This window comes from Clarias gariepinus, chromosome 18 (assembly GCF_024256425.1).
Source record: "Clarias gariepinus isolate MV-2021 ecotype Netherlands chromosome 18, CGAR_prim_01v2, whole genome shotgun sequence".
Taxonomy (NCBI): Eukaryota; Metazoa; Chordata; class Actinopteri; order Siluriformes; family Clariidae; genus Clarias; species Clarias gariepinus.
Genome location: NC_071117.1, coordinates 13,291,471 through 13,310,186, shown reverse-complemented (window position 1 = coordinate 13,310,186; position 18,716 = coordinate 13,291,471). Strand labels below are relative to the sequence as shown.

Here is an 18,716-nt window from a genome sequence, read left to right as displayed (position 1 = left end):
ATGATATTAGGAAGGCTTGTAGCAAGACCTATTTCCGAAACAACACGATCCATTCATCATGCTGCACTGGGGCATAAATCCAAATAAAGTAGGAGGCTAAAGGCCACTAAGGACAAAGATGTGCAATAACCAAAATGCTCAGAGCGATCTTACTCAAATCAAATTCACATTCAAATTCTATTTCTTACACACAACCCTACTCAGTACGACATGCAGTGAAATGCTTTTAACAACTGTCTCGACAAAAACAAAACTAAACAAACACCATTAATTAAATCTACATTCAAATAATTCTACAAATACATTTTTTATTTTTATTAGAGTACAAGTTACACTAAAAATAAAAATATACAAAAAAGGAAATAATAGAGTTTAATATACAGAAAAATATAATATGAATAGATCACTCTGAGCACACGTACTCATGTATGTTCTGTCTGTACACATTGAATCATAAAGCTAAAAAACAAAAAATACAGAAGAATTTATCTAACAGATGGAGCTTTCATAAATCGAAACTCAATCACAGATGGGAGGTGTTTTAATTTAACCCAATGAACCTAAAATGTAATATCATACTCAATGGCGAATTTGGAACAGTTTTAGGCTTAAAATTTCATGCCCATGCTTAATCCTGTGAGTCACTTGCTGTGTTACATGACAGGGCCACTGACATAATTCCAAAAATTTATCCAAAGAATCCATGAGATATATCTGTTTCAGAGGCTGGAACACCTTCTACTGCTCCATAAAAAAATAAATAAATCAAGTATAGGCATGGTTTTCAAGTGATAAAAAGTGGAACAAATGATAAGAATGGAGAAATCAGTCAATCGGTTTGATGAGTATGTCATGACTTGCCTATAGCAATCTCAAAAAGATTTGGTTCTTCACCTTTCTTTAAGTTATTTAACACCAAAGACAAAGATTTTTCTACCTTTTTCGCTTATGCTCTCCACATCTTCACAGCTGGTATACTCGGGTGTAGACCCTCCTTCCTCTTCTGAACTGCTAATGGACATCTGCCTCTTATTGAGGCCTCGTTTGGGCCTGTAACCACGGGGAGGAGGTGGTCGGAGACACTCCGACTGGTCTGAACTCAGTGAAGAATCTTTCCGGAAACTTTCGGCAGCTTTCTCGCGCTTGGTCTTGTGTAATAACGCTGCTGAGCCAGGCTCCAAGTAACCTTTGTGGCCACGATCCTGTCCATCCCTGAGGTCTTGGGAGCCCCCGGGGCTCATGTGAGAACCACTGTGACCCTGTTTTTGAAGGGGTACAGGCCCCCCACCAGCACTACCCCCCGCGGTCCTGTCCACAGAGTACGCCCGGTGGTTTTCCAAGATTGCCTTGCGGTTTTCATTGCCTCCTGACCTCCTGCTTAGCCGACTGCCTGGAGTCTCACAACCATCTTGAGCCAGGCCTACTTCGTTGATGGCCATGTCGCTGTGGTGGCGTTCTTGTCGCATTTTGGAGACTTTGGCATGCATGCGCATCTCTTGTTCTTCTTTCTGAGGTTTGACAGGGTAGCGGGCCAGGTTGGGATCGCTACAATAGCGATTTTGGTATTCCTCTTCTCGACGCTGCCTCTCCCGCTCCCGTTCCTCTTCTTCTTTTTTCCGCCGCTGGTCGGGGTGGGAAGTGTCGCCAGGGTGGTCGTATTCTTGCGAATGGCCTTTCTCAAGACGTCTGCTCTCTCTCCTTTCGCCTGGAGCTCGATCTTCTGAAGCCTGGCTCAACTGCCTTCCAGGTCCCACTCTCCTCTCACCTCTGATAATGACCTTGCCATTCTGCTCATGTAGGGACACTGGCCTCTTCCTATTTGACATGGAGACAGAAAGTCTGAGAGTAAAATATATAATCAGAGAAATGTTATTAGAGAAAGCCCTGTTTAGAGTTGTACATACAACCATATTTTGCAAGCACTTTAGGCTACAACGCATAACCTTTTTTAAGGTAGGTTACCAGTAAACTACTGAATGCCAGATTGCAGGCATGAAAAGTTTTAAACCTTTTTTCATGTTGAACTAACAAGACTTTTCACCCTTATCCAGTGTTAAATTGAGAAACAACGTTACCTAAATAAGTAAAGGTCTTTTTAATACCATCTAGCACCCTTCAACTTTTGGTTAGTCCTTTTGACAGAGCCCTTACCGTTTCAGTGTACAAGCCAACAACAGTACAAATAAAACTCACTTGAAAATGAAGACCATTTAGCTAATTAGAAAAGCAGATTCTGTTTCCTCATTGATACAGAAATATGACATGTGTACATTCACATGACAAAACTGTTCTTAACTGATATTACAGTTCATAATGTATCATCGTTACAAAAGTGTATTATCATTTATACTTCTCTCGTGGGGGTTCGCTCCTTGCTCGTGAGGCTGGCATGGTGTCTACTCCCTTGGTCCGGTCAGTGACTGGCTGGAGATCGTTAACACTTCCGTGGTTAACTCCGGATGTAACCTGCGACCTGGAACGCAGCTTCCCGTCCCGGTCGACCTCAGGGCCGGGCAAGCTCAGAGGCCTGCCTCTTGGCCCTGGTGAGAACCATTCTCCAGATTTAGTAAGAATCTCTTGCTGCTTCCTGCACAGGTTGCACACCCACATCACCTGCCGAGAAACACGGAGTAGGTGGTGCTGAAGGGATCTTTATCTGTAGGATATGCAGGTGACTAATGCTCTTTAATGTATATTTAAATGTAAGTTAGACTTGTGCTTTTGGATACATTTTAGAACAATTACATTAAGGTAGACTGTTATTGTAGGAAAATGTAAAACAGATATAGTGTAGGAGACAAACATTATCGGACAACTGGCAAACATGTATACATACATACAGAACATAGGTCTATACACACTCTGTAAAACTCAAGTTTGATTAAAACTGTCAACCTGGCCATCTTTTTCTTTTAAATTTCTTCTATTTAATTTTCCTTCTTTCCCCTCTATTCTCATTTCCAGCATTAATAAGCACTCTCCAGTGGTTCATTTACAAGATGGATGACTGTGACTTCCTAAAATACCTAGGCCCTGACGATTTCTCTTCTTCCTGTCTCTGTCTGAGCCTTTTTCCATCTGTGATGTGGAGACCAGTCGAACTTGATTAGATGCTATTAGGGTTAATGCAAAATCAAACGGCTCCTGCGTTTTTAATGTTTGAGGCTTAGAAAGGGTAAATTTCCAACATATCCATCTCACTTTAGATTCCTTAGCAGGGACTAATCTATTGATCATGTCGGTAAATCCAGTGTTGCTCCACACTGCAGTTAACAGGCTTGAATGCTGCAGTAATGAGCATATGTTCTTGTTCCTTGTCGATAGTGTTCCTTTCCAAGCAAAACTCATGAGTTTAACTCGCAGACAGCCAATTTCATTTGGCATGCGATCAGCTAGTATGAATCTTCACCTACTAGCAAACGCATCCTTTTCCAAACAAGCTTGTAGGCAGTGATACAGTTATTGGTACAATACCATGCTCATTAAATATCATCACAAGATACTATGTAATGCACCATGTAAAGTCTAGCTTATGTTTTTGAGCTACTAAACAGGTGACGCAAAACGGCTCAGATCTGGATGTTCTACACTATTAATCATTAAAGCAAAACAGACTGCAAACTCTGTGAAAATATCTCATTGCGCTATACCGTTCAAGGTGTTTAAACAGTATTTTAGACATAGAGAGGAAGAGAGGGCAGCCGGCGGGAGGGGGCAGAGCAGTATCAGGGAGCATCATCATTAAAAATGAGCACAGGGTGTTCGTGAGCATGCAGAGAAACTGTCAAATGCGAGAACACTTGAGTTCAGGTCAACGCACGCTGAGAATTGAAACACACACACACCGAACACACACACAAGTACTCGCCTTTAGACTCTCTATTAAATATACAGTTTAAACATCAATGCCTTAAACATGAAACTGAGTATGAGAAGTTCTTGTTTAGAAGTGAAGAACACTGCATCAGCAACAACAACATAAATCCAGCTAAATATAATCTTCCATTGTTATTCGGTAACAATTATTTCAGTCATATCAAATTCAGCAAGAACAAAACCCAGGTGGAAAAAAAAAAAAAAACGCAGGCAGATTGGAAAGCATCTTTCGTGGAAAAATAAGGAACAGGATTCTGAGGAAGAGCTCATTAAAAGCGATCAAGAAAAAAAAAAAAAACTTTAGGCAGAACCCAGCTGCTACTTTCAAAATCTGGAAGAGTGTTAAATCACACTTTAACAGTGGTGTACACGTATGTGCCATCTAAACGCTGGTCAGTTCTACGAAGAGGAGTACTCACATGCTAGTTGCCTCGTGCTCGACATGGTCGAGCGGATGAATTGGTAACAAAGACCTCAAATCGAATAAATATCTTTTTTTTTTTCCCGTGGATTGTTCGTGCTTCAGTGCTGCTCTAAAGAGATAAGCCTGTTCTAGGACAGCATAGGGGTGGGAGGAAAAGTGAGAGAGAGAGAAAGAGAGAGAGAGAAAGAGAGATAGATACAGAACATTGTGCCCTTATTGGATCCAGTTGGCCTTGTTCCAGAGTAATCTGAGGTAAATCTGATGTCCAGAGGCCCACAGCTGTCAGCCAACCAGAGATACACTCACAGGAAGGATTAGCAATCTGCGCTAATCCTGCTGCCTAGCACTATAGCTAGCCTTTATTCTAAATGCACCGAGATCAACAAGCGTGGAACTGAGTAGGAGTCTGAGCTAAATGTTTAATTCTATCATTGGCAAATATGAATGTTTCGAATAAAACAGAACAAATTTATGCATATATGGAAAACCTGGTGGCACCAGAAACAATATGAGAATAAAGCGTGTAAAATAAGGTCGAATAAGGTTCTACAGTAAAACAATAGTAATAGTTGGCCGTGCCACTATGCAATATCTAAGTAATGTTGAAGAAAAACTTGTAAGTTATAACCCTGACTCTAATTCCTAAATAGGATTGAATTTATCTCCCATGTGAGGGGATTCGTTGTATAGAAAATTTTACTTACTTTAATATTCTAGAACAGTACTGAATGCATCAAGTCTAAACTATAAAACAACACTATTATAAGAAAAAAAGTGCAAACATACATTTCATTCTTCAAAGTGGCCACCTTTTGCTTTGAGGACAGCTTGGCACACTCTTGGCATTCCCTCAGTCAGACTCATGAGGTGGTCACTTACTGTATAATGATTTTCCAAATATACAATATGGTATATAGAAGCACTCGTTGGCTGCCACTATTGTGCATCATCAGTTACAGTTACAGTCTTCTTTTTCATGATCCGCACAGTTATTTTGGCACATGTTTTACGCCGGATACCCTCCCTGACGCTACACTCCTTATTTACTGTATTCGGGCTTGGGACTATAGACTATAAGTCTATACACACTTGTGCAACCTCACCAGCGACCTCATTTCCCCTCTCTTCTGTTCCAACCACTCAGCGTTCAGCATCACCGGTATACAAATCCCCGGCATGATCATCTGTCAACATTTGCACCTGTTTCTCACTGGTTTATACATTATTTCTTTTAATGTGTGAATGATTCCAAGGTCATTGCGTAGCTTAACAAACAAAAACATTCCTCTGCGATTGCCCGGGTACAGGGACTGGACTGAAAAAAAGAGCCAAAAAAACATGCCAAAAATTCTGGTGAATGAGTCATTCAGCAAGCTTGGAGAAATATTCCTCAAGTCTACATAAACAATTAGAAGAAAGACTGAACACTTGATTCCAGATGTGTTATTTTATAATTTTTAGTTATAACAGTTTCCGTTTAGTTTTAAAGTTATAACACACCTACTCATTCCTTGGGGTTTCCTTATGTAGAACAACACTGAAAACCCCAAGGAATGAGTAGGTGTGTTCTAACTTTTGAACATTACTGTCTATATCTGAAAAAAAGGAAAAAACGGTAAAGAATTAAATCATGTCTACTAAGAAACACATAGAAATAATGGACATGTAAGCTATAAAGGTAATTATTCAAATGAAACGTGTGTATTTATGTAATGTCGCTACTTTTAAAGATATTATGGAGAGTTGAGGATTTTTTTTTTTATTGTATGAAACAACCAGACATACAGTATAACCTATAACCAACACCACAACCTCTGGTGTTATATGTCAAAAATGAAATGTTTAGGGCACATCACAGAGCTGTGTGTTTGTGTGTGTGTGTGTGTGTGTATACACAAGTGTGTGCATGCTAGCATGAGTGTGAATCTAGTCGTTTCTCCTCCCTGTGTGTTAGTGTGTCAGGCACCTCCTGCTCAGCTCAATACAGCTCTCCATGGTAACCGAAGCAGGAATGGAGAGATAGAAGAGAGTGTATATAAGATAGACAGAGAGAGAGAGAGAGAGAGAGAGAAGGAAAGGAAGATGGTTGATTTATCACAGAGGGGTTGGAAACTGAAGTAATAAAGAGACAGAAAACAAGTCAGCAGGTTCGAGTGGGAGAAGAATCGGAAGCGCGGAGACAGAGAAGGCATCATATTAGATTTGCAGAGGAGAGCGGGGGTATAAATGAAGGCTCAGTGGAAAAAAAGAAGAAAAAAAACGTCCAGGGCTTGGTTCAGAGACCCAGAGAGGAAATAAGCAAGATAAAAATGACTCGCTCCCTCCTTGGAGTTTGACAGATCTGCTGACACACAATTACTGAATTATACTCCTGAGACGCGGCGATAGAGTGCGTCTGCACATTTTCAGCTGGGCCGTGACTGAAACAGCGAAAGCAACTGTAATAGCGGACCGAGACTTGAAGGAGTATTCTAGCTTAAAAATTGTCAGCTAAAGATGGTTCATGTGTTGAGTTCGTAAACTAAAGGTATGACCAAATGACAATCACTGGACTACCTATGTTTAAACTAGTCTCTCTCTCTCACATACACTTCACTTTATAACCACTTTTTTTTTTTTTTGCGTTCCCTTTGTGCCACCTTGGTGCATGGCTCCGCAATACCTCTGGGGTGTGCTGTGGTGTCTGGCATCAGGGCATTAACTGTGGATCTCTTGAATGCTGTGGGTTATGGGGTGGGCCCTTTATGGGTTGGGCTTGTTTGTTGACTTGTTGTTTGGATTGGGATCTGGGGAGTTTTTGGAGACAGTGTTCCTGGGCTTGAGCTCTTTGCCCGGCCAAAAAACTTACCACTGACCAATCAATGCCCTTCAAATATACATACCCACTCAAAAAAGTGAGTACACCCCTCTAACTTCAGCAAAGGACAATATTATAGAAATAAAGCTTTAAAGCAGTTGGAATGAAGCTGGGATAACAGTATAGATTTACTATCCATTAAAAATAACTCAACATACAGCCATTATTGTCCAAAATAGCTGGCAACAAAAGTGAGTGATAACAGCTGTACATCATTAACCATGCAAGTCACATGTCCTATTCATCATGTTTGTGTTCATCAGTGGCCGAGTACTGTATGTCTCCAGACCTGAGCCCTATTGAGCACTTGTGGGGCGTCCACAAGCGGAAGGTGGCGAAGCGCCGTGTGTCAAACATCCAGCAGCTCCGTGATATCATTATGGAGGAGTGGAAGAACAATGGTGCTCACACAAAATGCTGACACTTTGGACATAGTTTTCGGCCCAGAAAATGTTTAGGACTTTATTATATCATTAGACCGTCTTTAGCATTGATTTTGCCGCAAAGTGGTGAACGCTTTCACAGTTTGTGTCATTGCTATATGCCTCATATGGACTTGAAAAAAAAAATCCTCTGATGTGATAATCTGGTCATTCAGTACATTCAGGTCGTCAGCTGACTCCATTTTTTTGCCACATAACGTTGTTGAGTCTAGACCTGCCCAACTGAAGCAACCCCTGATCATAACCCTGCCTCCAGAGGCTTGTACAGTGAGCACTATGCATGATGGGTGCATGTGTACCATTGCTCTGGAATAGTGTCAATCTGTACTCATCGGACCACATGGCCTTTTACTATTACTGAGAATTCAATTTTTACACCCCACTAGCAAACTGAAGAGTTTAGCCTTACTAACAAGTGGTTGTCTTACGGCCACACAGCTGTTTAGTCCCAATCCTGAATCCGCTAACTTTCAGTACTGTACTACACTTTCAGGTTTTTAATCATGTGAAAATAGTTTTTTGGACATTTAAATGTTTTTTTTTTATTGATGCAGACCTATAATTTGACCTTTCTAAAACTGCAATTGATAGATAGATAGATAGATAGATAGATAGATAGATAGATAGATAGATAGATAGATAGATAGATAGATAGATAAACTGATTGATTGATTGATTGATTGATTGATTGATTGATTGATTGATTGATTGGCCAGACAGTGTATTTTAAAACAGAAATTTTTGACTATTTTAAAAGAAATCTTTTAGAAAAAGTAATCAAGGTATTATTTCCCATAGATAATTCCACAGTGTATTCAGTATTAGGATGTATTTTGAATCAGTGGAAAAACGAGCCAAAAACCTTTTTTCAAAGGGATTGAGTTATGTATTTTTTTTAACAATTGGCCACCAGAGTGTTGTTCCTGATATCATCTCCGAGATAACTGACCACTTACGGTGTAAGTAGATGTGGCACATGCGGTTTAAGTGCGGGGCTGCGCACCAGGCTTACAGCACTGACTCATGTCTAGATGTCTAACTCGATGACAGCAAGAGCGCTAATTAGGAACCCCCGTTGCTCGGTTCAAACTCGGAAACAGACATCACGTTAAGCGTGTCGTTAAATCCACAGCATCATTAATTATTGCTAAAGTTTGTTTGTGACCTTTAATGCTAGATGACAGAACAATTTATTTTCATCAAAATGAAATACTTTCACACACACACACAAAACAATGCACACACACAGTACAACAAGTAAACTTGATACGCGCACACACACACACACACACACCCACACACACAAACAACACATTGATAACATCAGACGGAGTGCACAGGGAGTCGCAAGTGCCCATTGGATTGCAGGGTAAATTTGCTCGTCTACCCAATATATGATAGGATTGCGCTATATACTGTATCTTGACCCATGACCCCTTGACCTCATGGCATGCCCATTGCAGTCCCAGGGCACAGGCAAAGTGCAGCAAACATGCACATTCTCTTGTCAGTTAGTGGCACTTTTTTTGAACGGGACTCTGTAACATAGCAAGTCTTATAATTTAAATATATGTTTTTTTCTCATACTGCCTTGTGTAATTGTGTAAATGTCCAGGACTTCAGCTTCACCGTCCTTTCAACTAAAGTGCAACCAACTGATAATGTCAGAATAACATCTGACCGGTCGGAATGCCAGCCCGTGCCCATCGACCTCTCCCTGTTGGCTGTCCCTTTAAAGGCGGCACATCTCCACGGCAACGGCCACAAGGAGGGGAAGGGGCACTCGGTCAGCTAAGGGAGGGATACTGCACCCCATGCAGAGACCGGGATACCCAAAATTCCTTACCCTGTCCTTCACTATGAGACACTTTGCAGGAGCAAGAGACAATGGGAGGAAAATTAGTCACATTTATAGCTTTAGACAAAAACCATACTGAGTAATAGAGGCTGATACTAAAGGAAATAAACCAGTTTATATCGAAATCCATGTGTGATTTGATAGACATTGAGCTTTTCAGCTCACACACATACACACACAGAGCAAACATTGGATATTCACAGCCATACAACAATCCCATCATCACACAAAGATATAGAAACAGAAGAATAATGCTAACCACTTTATCCTCCTTGAGGCATGCAGTCCAGGAAGCAGAGAGGAGTGAAAGACGGGCAAAAACGGGAAGAGGTGAGGAGAAAAACGGGAGAGGAGGGGGCAGGTGGGAAAGAGAGCAAAGTGTGAAATCGGAAATCGAAAATGAAACGGTGAGAAATGGAAATGGTGCATGTGTGTGTGAGAGAGAGAGGGAGAGAGAGAGAGAGAGAGAAGGAAGGCGACAGAGAGACAGGTGGGGAGGAAGAGAAGGGAGGAAGCGTTAGTAAAGGACAATGTCTCCGTCTGTGTATTCAAAAAGACAGAGTTCAGGTTCAGCCAGAGCAATAGAGGGCTGGGTTTGAAATCAAGTGGGGTGCAGTCGACACTAAAACAGCCACACGACTCGATGAGACAGATGTCTGATTCCACACATGTATGTGCTATACATGGAAAGGGGCGGAGAAAGTGACGAGATTAAGTGAGACGGCTTTTGTGTATTTAAATAGTCATTTTTTCGACATTACTAATGCTTCATGTAGTGTCATATGTTGTGCGTTCATAAATATCTGGTCGAACGCATGACTAACAGGAGGTGATTACTGTAGCTGTAGTGCCTCCTGTAGGTCAAATATAGAGTTGCAATGTAATATTTAAATGGTACCTTTATGAGGTGTATTTTTGATAACTGATGCATAAATTAAAGAATATATATATAGAGAGAGTCCACCCCGGGTCTGTGTGCATGTTCCCCCTGTGTTTGGTGGGTTTTCTCCCACAGTCCAAAGACATGCAGATTATTCTAATGTGTGTTTCTAAATTGCCCATACTCCATATGAGTGTGTGTGCTTGTGCCGTGTAATAGAGAGACGCCCTGGTACTTGGATTGGTACCCCGTCTAGTGGTCCGAGTCCCCCGTTATAGGCTTTATGCACCACTGCAACCCTGTTCAGGATAAGTGGCACAGAGAGTGTGTGAGCGAGTGAGTGAATTGTTATTCAAATGCACATTTAAAACACTGTTGATGTTAATAAAAAATAAATGTATTACATAAGATTGTTAATATCTGTCCAATTCTTCAACATTGTTTTAAAAAATATCTATGCACTGCTTATAAATGTTCTATTTTATGTTTTATGTTCTATCAAGGTAGTTTTAAATAGCATTACCTGTGTGAGTACATTGTACAGTACATTTACATTGTTGATTACAACATAACAGTACAACACATATACACATATTTCCGCTTTATGTTTTGGCTTGGACATATTTATTTAATTGAAATACACTATATGAATAAAAAAGTATTTGGCTAAACCTGTTAATTATTGAATTCAGGTGTTTCAGTCAGGCCCTTTATCCCCAGTCAAGGGAAATCTTCTGTTTCAGCGTATCAAGACGAAAAGGGGAACCAAGTCCATATTGAAGTGTATGTGACTGGATACAAAGTCACTGCAGGTTTGACCAAATACTTTTGTCTATATACTGTAGTGTATATTTTACTTTTACTTTAACTTTTACTCTTATGTATATTTGCACATTATATATATATATATATATATATATATATATATATATATATATATATATATATATATGTATATATATATATATATATATATGTATATATATATATATATATATATATATATATATATATATGTAAAAGATTCTTATTAAAATTGTATTTGTCACATACAAACCATACTCTGTATGACCTGCACCGAAATGCATACACTTCTGCCAGTGACCAGAAAAAAACATAAAGTGTAAGGTAGTTAAATCAAATCCACATTTTTTCAAACAGTTGAAAAAGTTTTTTTTATTTTTTATTATATATATATATATATATATATATATATATATATATATATATATATATATATATATATATATTTATTTATTTATTTTTTTGGAAAACTTTTTCAACTGTTTGAAACTACCTTACACTTTATGTTTTTTTCTGGTCACTGGCAGAAGTGTAAGCATTTCGGTGCAGGTCATACAGAGTATGGTTTGTATCTGACAAATACAATTTTAATAAGAGTCGAAAAATACAAAAGTTACCCCTGATTTTATAAACTGTTTTTATGATGTTTAGTTATAATGTTCTGTGCATTATGTAACAATGTTGTCCTAAAAGAAAGAAAGAAAGAAAGAAAGAGGGAGGAAGAAAGAAAGAAACAGAAATAGAGAAGTGGAGAAAGAGAGAAATAATGAAAGAAAGAAAGAAATAAAGAATGAAAAAAATGAAGAATGATAAGGAGAATGAAAGAAAGAAAAAGAGAAAGGAAGGAAGAAAGAGAGAAAGAAAAAAAGAAATGAAGAAAGAGAGAAAGAAAGAAAGAAAAAAAGAAAGAAAGAAATGAAGAAAGAGAGAAAGAAAGAAAAATGAAGAGAGAAAGAAAGAGAGAAAGAAAGAATAAATGAATGAAAGAAAGAAAGAAAGAATAAAAAAAGAAGAAAGAGATAAAGAAAGTAATGATGAAGAGATAAAGGAAAAAAAAAGAAAAAAGAAAGAAAGAATAAAAGAATGAAAGAAAGAAATGAAGGAAGAGAGAAAGAGAAAGATAGAAAGAGCGAAAGAAAAAGAGAAAGAGAGAAAGGAAGAAAAAAATGAAGAAAGAGAAAAGGAAAGAAAAGAAAGAAAGAAAAGAAGAGAAAGAGAAAGAAATGAAGAAAGAGAGAAAGAAATGAAGAAAGGAAGAGAAAGAGAGAAAGAACGTTCCTAGGACTAAGTGATCTGGTCTAAGTGTAAATTCATCAGATGCATTTTGGATTAGAGGATTAAGGCATAACTACTGTAAAATCTCATTGAACATGTGATGGGAAAGAGCTACTGAGTCATAAGATGTAACAGCCTATAAGATTTCAATAAGCAAATGGAGTGGATGCAACAACAGAGGAAAACAGGTAACGTGTGCAGGTTTGGGGTGCATCAGAGCCTTTGTCGAATGCTTCATTACATTCTTCAGTTCCACTAACTAGTAAAAAAAGTAGAATATGCCCATAAATGTTTAAAATCTGCAGAGGGATGACTAGCACAAATTTGACATTGTCTACACTTTATACCTCCTTCAGCATAAGACTTCGCTGGGATTACACTGTGTCTAAAAACACTTTCTAGTAATCCAGTTACTTTGCTGATATTGATCTGGTAATAGATTCATTTACGACTACCCTTACACTGACAGTAAGGCATTCAAAATGTTTACTCAATATTTATGACCATATAAGAATGCACTGCATGTGAAGGTCAATGTGACCGAGTTCTGGGAAGTGCACCGGATCCGACACAACCCCCCGATGAGGATAAAGCGGGTACTGAGGATCAATGAAGGAATGAATGAATGAATTAATGTTTGCATACCGTTGGATCACTTTCTATCATCCCATCGCTTCACATCAATCACATACAATCACTGGCCGCTTTAAAAATATCTTTGGCATATTAGATTCCTGATCATGTATCAAGATGAGTATTGTATTCTCTCGGATGGGGAGATATAGCGGATGCCAGTGAGAAAGACCAGCATGGTATGAAACAGGGCTATGTGGTGTGTATGGACAATGCTACATTTTAAGCGTCATATAAAATATACCCACATTTTGCATTCTGCAAGAGGAATGTTCGTAATTTAAACATTTAAAAAAAATAAACTAGATTTCACTTTTATATGTGAATAATGTGCATAAAAATGCATGTAATCACTCATGTGGTCACAGTCGTCCGACTCCACTCTGCTACAGTCATTGAAAATGTTATGCTATTCATCATGTGACCACAGGGGGCATCACCTTACTGGGCAAGCCGGAACCAGGGCAGATTGGTACCCAGCATGACCAGAGGCGAGTCCATTCTCAGGTAAAGTGAGGGGAACGTTGCTTGTTTTAGCCACAGCAGGTTGCGGCAGGAGCTGAAAATATGCCACCCCATGCCGTGAAGCTGGAGCCCACCCCAATTAACACTTTACCGATGTGACGGCAAACGCAGCTCTGAACGGACTGGGATGAAAAACCGATATCCGTTTCTTGGCATGTGTTGGGCTGGTTATATTTCTGTGGTATTTTGGATGGTGCCTGACCTGGAACCTCGCCCTAATCTATTTCTAGAATGTGTGCGTGTGTATATTTAAATAACTATCTAAGCATAGAGCATGTTGGCAAAGACTAAAGCCAGGCATTAGGGCAAGCAATGAGACATCACAGCACAGGATGAAAAAAAAAAAAAAAACGAACGAAGGAAGGGAAGGGTGGATGTGGACGAGATGAATCAGTGACAGCACCAGAGACTGGTTTAGCAGAGGGCTTATTGGATGTTTCTCACATTGTTGGAGCGTAGAGACACTCTTCCACCACAGCGGGCGCAGAACTTGGTCTGGCAGTAGGAGCAGAGGTGCCCGCAGCCGTCGGCAAACTTGGTCTTGCGGCAGATCCCGCAGGTCGGGGCATCGTCCTTGTGGATGGACTGTTGTCGTTTGTTCTCTGCCCCGATCCGCCTTACCTGCTCCTTATAGCTCGAGAATTGCTGATGAAGCGTCCTGGCGATGAGAGAGAGAAAACAAAACAAAACAGAAAAGATGCTTTACAACCTCCTTTAAGTCAGGTCATCCATCCAGGAGTTGAATACTAATAAAGCACTTCTTGATCATTTCTTTAATGGGTACTGGGTGTTTCCTCATAAAGCTGCAGTCATTACAAGCCCTTTACATCAGCGTCATTGGGTTGTTTAATGAATTATCTAGGAGCAATATTACTCATTAAAAAAAAAAAAAGACATGTCCATGTTATGAAAAGTATTTCTCAGAGGAACGGCATACAAGCATTGTACATATTGTACCAACCTTGTCCTTTTTGTCTTAACTCTTTACCATTTTGATCCATCTCATTAAGCGGAGATTAATAGAGATTCGACCCTATTCTGCATCCCTTAAACAAATCTTCAGATAACTGTTTGCCAGCATATCAAGCTCCTGAATGCACAAGCTATAAATAACCCCTGACATCAAGACAAATATAAAAGTTCACCTCTGTTTGTAGCGCACCGCCATACCCTCTGGAGACTCAATTCAACTCCCCGGAAAGCCAAAGCAAACAAATATAAATCCACATTCCACAGAGAGCAATACACTCCTCCATGCCCTTTAAGTAGCGTTTGCAGTGTACTGCCTTTCCACCGAAAGAGGAAGCAGACTGCCGCCCCAGGTAGCTGGAGCCTTAAAGTGACTTCGGCACGTCTTGGCCTGAACGATGCGGTTACGCACAGGGGATTTAACCATGACGTAGCATGGTAAGGGGGGGCAGTGATGATGGGTAACAGACCTGCAGTATGAATATACGATCCAAATGACATCTCACAGCCTCCAAGCATGGAGGATCGTGATTGATGTTTCAGACAGCTTTCACATCATTTTTTTGGTTTTTGTTCCGCAAAGCACTGAAGCAGTACAATACAGTACAGTTTGGGTTTGATGCAACAGAGTTCTATTAGTTATGCCAGAACGACAGAACTGATTTCAGGTCAGTTAACCAACAGGCTGTGAACTTTGACCTGTGTGAGTTACGTAGAAGTGGAGAGCATAAGGAAATCGTAGGGGTCTTGGGTCAGCCGTCTCGTCATGGGAACTGTCATGGTAGCAAAAGACCCAGGCAACAGTCGTCATGGAAACACCACCGTGAGGCTGCACTTCATGTCAGCAGTCGATGGGAACAGACACATAGATAGAGAGAATGAGAGAGAGAAAGAGAGAGAAGGGCAGCTGCCTAAAACTATCAAACTGCTTCTGTTGAACTCGTGGATTTCTGTATCAGACATTTGACAATCCCCACTTAATACTTAATTTAGTGGCTTTTTGGCTATCAAGCTGAGATGGTAACACTTAAATGTCCTACATTTGACTATTTCTTCAACAAGGTAACACAGCTCTCCCAAGGGGTGTCTGCTAATGCTCCAGCTAAAATACATCTTGGATAATGCACTTTTTATACCTTAGTGTCCATGTAAATGAGCTAATGTCATGCCACACCCCACCAGAAAACAGCAGGACCTGAGCACAAGCCAAGAAAAGGTTATCTTCTTATATGATGTCACAAAAGGGGGAAAATCTAATTGGCTTGTTTAAGTCCTGACCAATGCAAATCTGGACAAAAAAATGTTTTTTATTTGTATATGCACACTTGAGACCCATTGGTCTGTCAGAAAAAAATTAAAAGTCAATTTTTGCATAATGACTCCCTTTTACTGTAAATCTGTGCATTTCAGACACAAGCAGTAGCTTCTGAGCTATTTGTACTGTTCGGATGTGTACAGCTAGACATGTAATTACTGATGATAAGGAAAATTCTTGCACCGTTGCCGAACAAGGTATGAATATGTTTTACACAAGCTTAAGAGTAAAATTTTATGATGGTTCACTGCAAAATGAGATAAACTGCACCATTGTTGAAATTTTATTTAATCTGGAAAATATTTTTTTCCTGGGCAAAGGAACTTGTATTCTATCCTCCCTTTGGGGACTTTAAACATGTTTTGGCAAACACAAAAGTGAACAGCCATGTTTAATAGGAAAAATGGGAAACATTGGAAAATTAGCATTTGTATTGCTTATTTTGTCATGTGAAGGGAAACTATTGGCTGAGAATAGGATAAATGCCTTTGATGAAATTTTAAAGAATTTTAAAGCAACAACAAATGCCTTTAATGCTAGGTTTTCATTAAAACTTAACTAACATGTAATAATAAATACATTTACTACAGGATGATTTTGACATTACTCTGGGAAGTGGATTTATAGCATTTTGCAAAAAACACAAAAATCATACTGATGTGACCAGAATAACTTTAACATGCAGTTTTTGCTTTTTGCACGCTTTCAGTATACCCTGACTTAAAGAAAACATGGATAAAATATTATCTACCATTTTGCTAAATCTTTATTTATTTATTTATTTAAACTGACCGAATGGCTTTAGCGTGTTTTGCAGTAAAACCCATGGCACACAATGTAGGATTACATGGAAAACACTGCCATCTTTCGTGTCTACTAGCATTAAAGAAAACCAAATTTGCGCTATAATCTTAAATCACTCACTCACTGACTCATCCTCTTTAGGGCTTTATCATGTATTCAGGGTAGCGGGTGGCCTGGAGGCCTGGGGACGAGGCGGGGTACACCCTGCACAGGGTAATATTAAATCAGTTCTACAATATGAACACTTAGAGTGAGTGGCAAAACAAAGTCAACATTACAGTACGACTGAGGTCCAGTTGCCTTTAATATTATTTGATTCGTATAAACACGAACAAGTTTAAAATATGTAAAAATGAATATCAACATAAATACATACTTTCATTTTACATTGGCCGTCCAGATACAGTGTTTGAGCTGGTTATTCTTATCCACATTCATGCTCAGTAACAATTTAGGCCATCCCAGGCTGCCAGAGTTAAACTCTACAAATCTCTGGAGCTGTACTGGATAAACACTATTCCTTCTAAAGATCCCCTGGTTAGTCTTTTGATGATGGTGATAAACAACGCTCTTTAACAGGTTACTTCTAAACATCTCTTAACTTTGATGAAAGTAACTGTAAATACCATCATTTTCATCATCATCTTCAAATCATTCAAGGTGCCCTCGTGCTCTGTGACTGAGGCAGGGTTATTCCAGAAGAGCGTTTAGAAGGTAGACCCAAATAAGGGAAGCCCTATTCGCTCTTTTCCTTTCCTTCCTGTACTCCCCAGTCTTCTTCCCTTGCCTCTTTCAACCTCTTTGTCTAACAGGGTTTTCTCCCTTCCTCTCTCACTGTCGCTCTCCCTTAGCATGGCTGGTAATTATCACTCTATGAATACACCGGAGCAAAAGATCGATTTGGAGATGGGAGGATGGACAGACGGTTGGTGTAAAGATTGAAGAAGAGGGTGGAGGAGAGGAGAGGGAGGAAAAGTGCAGTGTGAGGGAAGAGGAGGGACTATTTCTATCCTGCCAGCTGGTTCCTGGCCGATGCCTTGGAAGGGTTTCTCTCTCACTTTCAGTTTTCCCCTTGCTGTTTTTCTCACATTGTTGTTGGCACTCTTGGTTATACAAAGACACGGTTGAAAAAACAAACACATAAACCCATTTCAGGTATAGGCACCATATGCTAAGATAACATTTACCAACTTTTATTATCAACAAAATATCATAATGCCTGCTTTATAGTTTGATTGTGGGAATAAACCCAAACCAAACTATTTGTGCAGATATAATTAATAACAAATATTAGCTGATTTATCCCTGAATAACTTACTTCCTAGAACCTGGGTGTAACCAACCACTGGCCAATTGTGTAAAAGGACAGACTAAATTTGTGAAACTTAAAACAGTCTTTTTAAACTTTGCACAAGCCAACTGGTTTCTTTTCCTAGTAATCCATTCATATGAACCTCATAATATTACCCCTTGCTTGTCATTTAAGCACCAGACGTTTGTTTCGTCAAGATGAACTATCGAGTAAAATAATTCTTTGTATTGACATTTACTTGGATGTTTTTGGTTTTAAAAGAATCCATTCATTCATGCCTACAATAAAATTCTAGATTCCATCTGCTCCTGATGGATCCTCAGATGTTCCCAATCCAACTATAAGATATAACACTGGTTACATAATTATTGGTCTGTCCTGGGATATGTCCATTGACAAATTCCTGATACACCATGCCTGAATATTCAAGTGCCTGAACCTCCTCAGCTGGATCCTCTTGATTCAAACAAGCAGCATTTCCACTGCAAGGTTTTTCCAGATTGCCAAACTGCTCATATTGCCAGTCAGACAAAGCCTCAAACTCTGAGAAAGAATCCCGGGGTGGGAGAAGCCTATCCCCCATACCTGGAGTACATCTGCAAAATTCAAACCAGCATGCAACACTAAAGAGCACTAAAACACACAACCTACTCTCTTGCCAAATCTCATCCAACCCTACAGCTTTGCCAGTATGAAGGTTTCTAAGAACCATAGTATCCTCAGTTACATTGTTTTCTAATG

General features: G+C 39.5%; 1 protein-coding gene across 5 annotated transcripts in view; it reads right to left on the bottom strand.

Moving 5' to 3' along the window:
* rims1b (regulating synaptic membrane exocytosis 1b) overlaps positions 1 to 18,716 on the bottom strand; it is a 63,514-nt gene that overhangs the window by 31,573 nt on the left and 13,225 nt on the right. For 4 of the 5 annotated variants that reach the window (XM_053476749.1, XM_053476748.1, XM_053476750.1 and 1 more), the window contains exons 2-4: positions 14,020 to 14,233; positions 2,351 to 2,613; positions 938 to 1,815 (exon numbers count right to left, since the gene is read on the bottom strand). In XM_053476749.1, coding sequence (XP_053332724.1) covers positions 938 to 1,815; positions 2,351 to 2,613; positions 14,020 to 14,233 — 1,355 coding nt within the window. Of the gene's footprint in view, positions 1 to 937; positions 1,816 to 2,350; positions 2,614 to 9,446; positions 9,468 to 9,717; positions 9,730 to 14,019; positions 14,234 to 18,716 lie in introns of all 5 variants that reach the window. The other variant, XM_053476752.1, reaches the window with a different exon arrangement.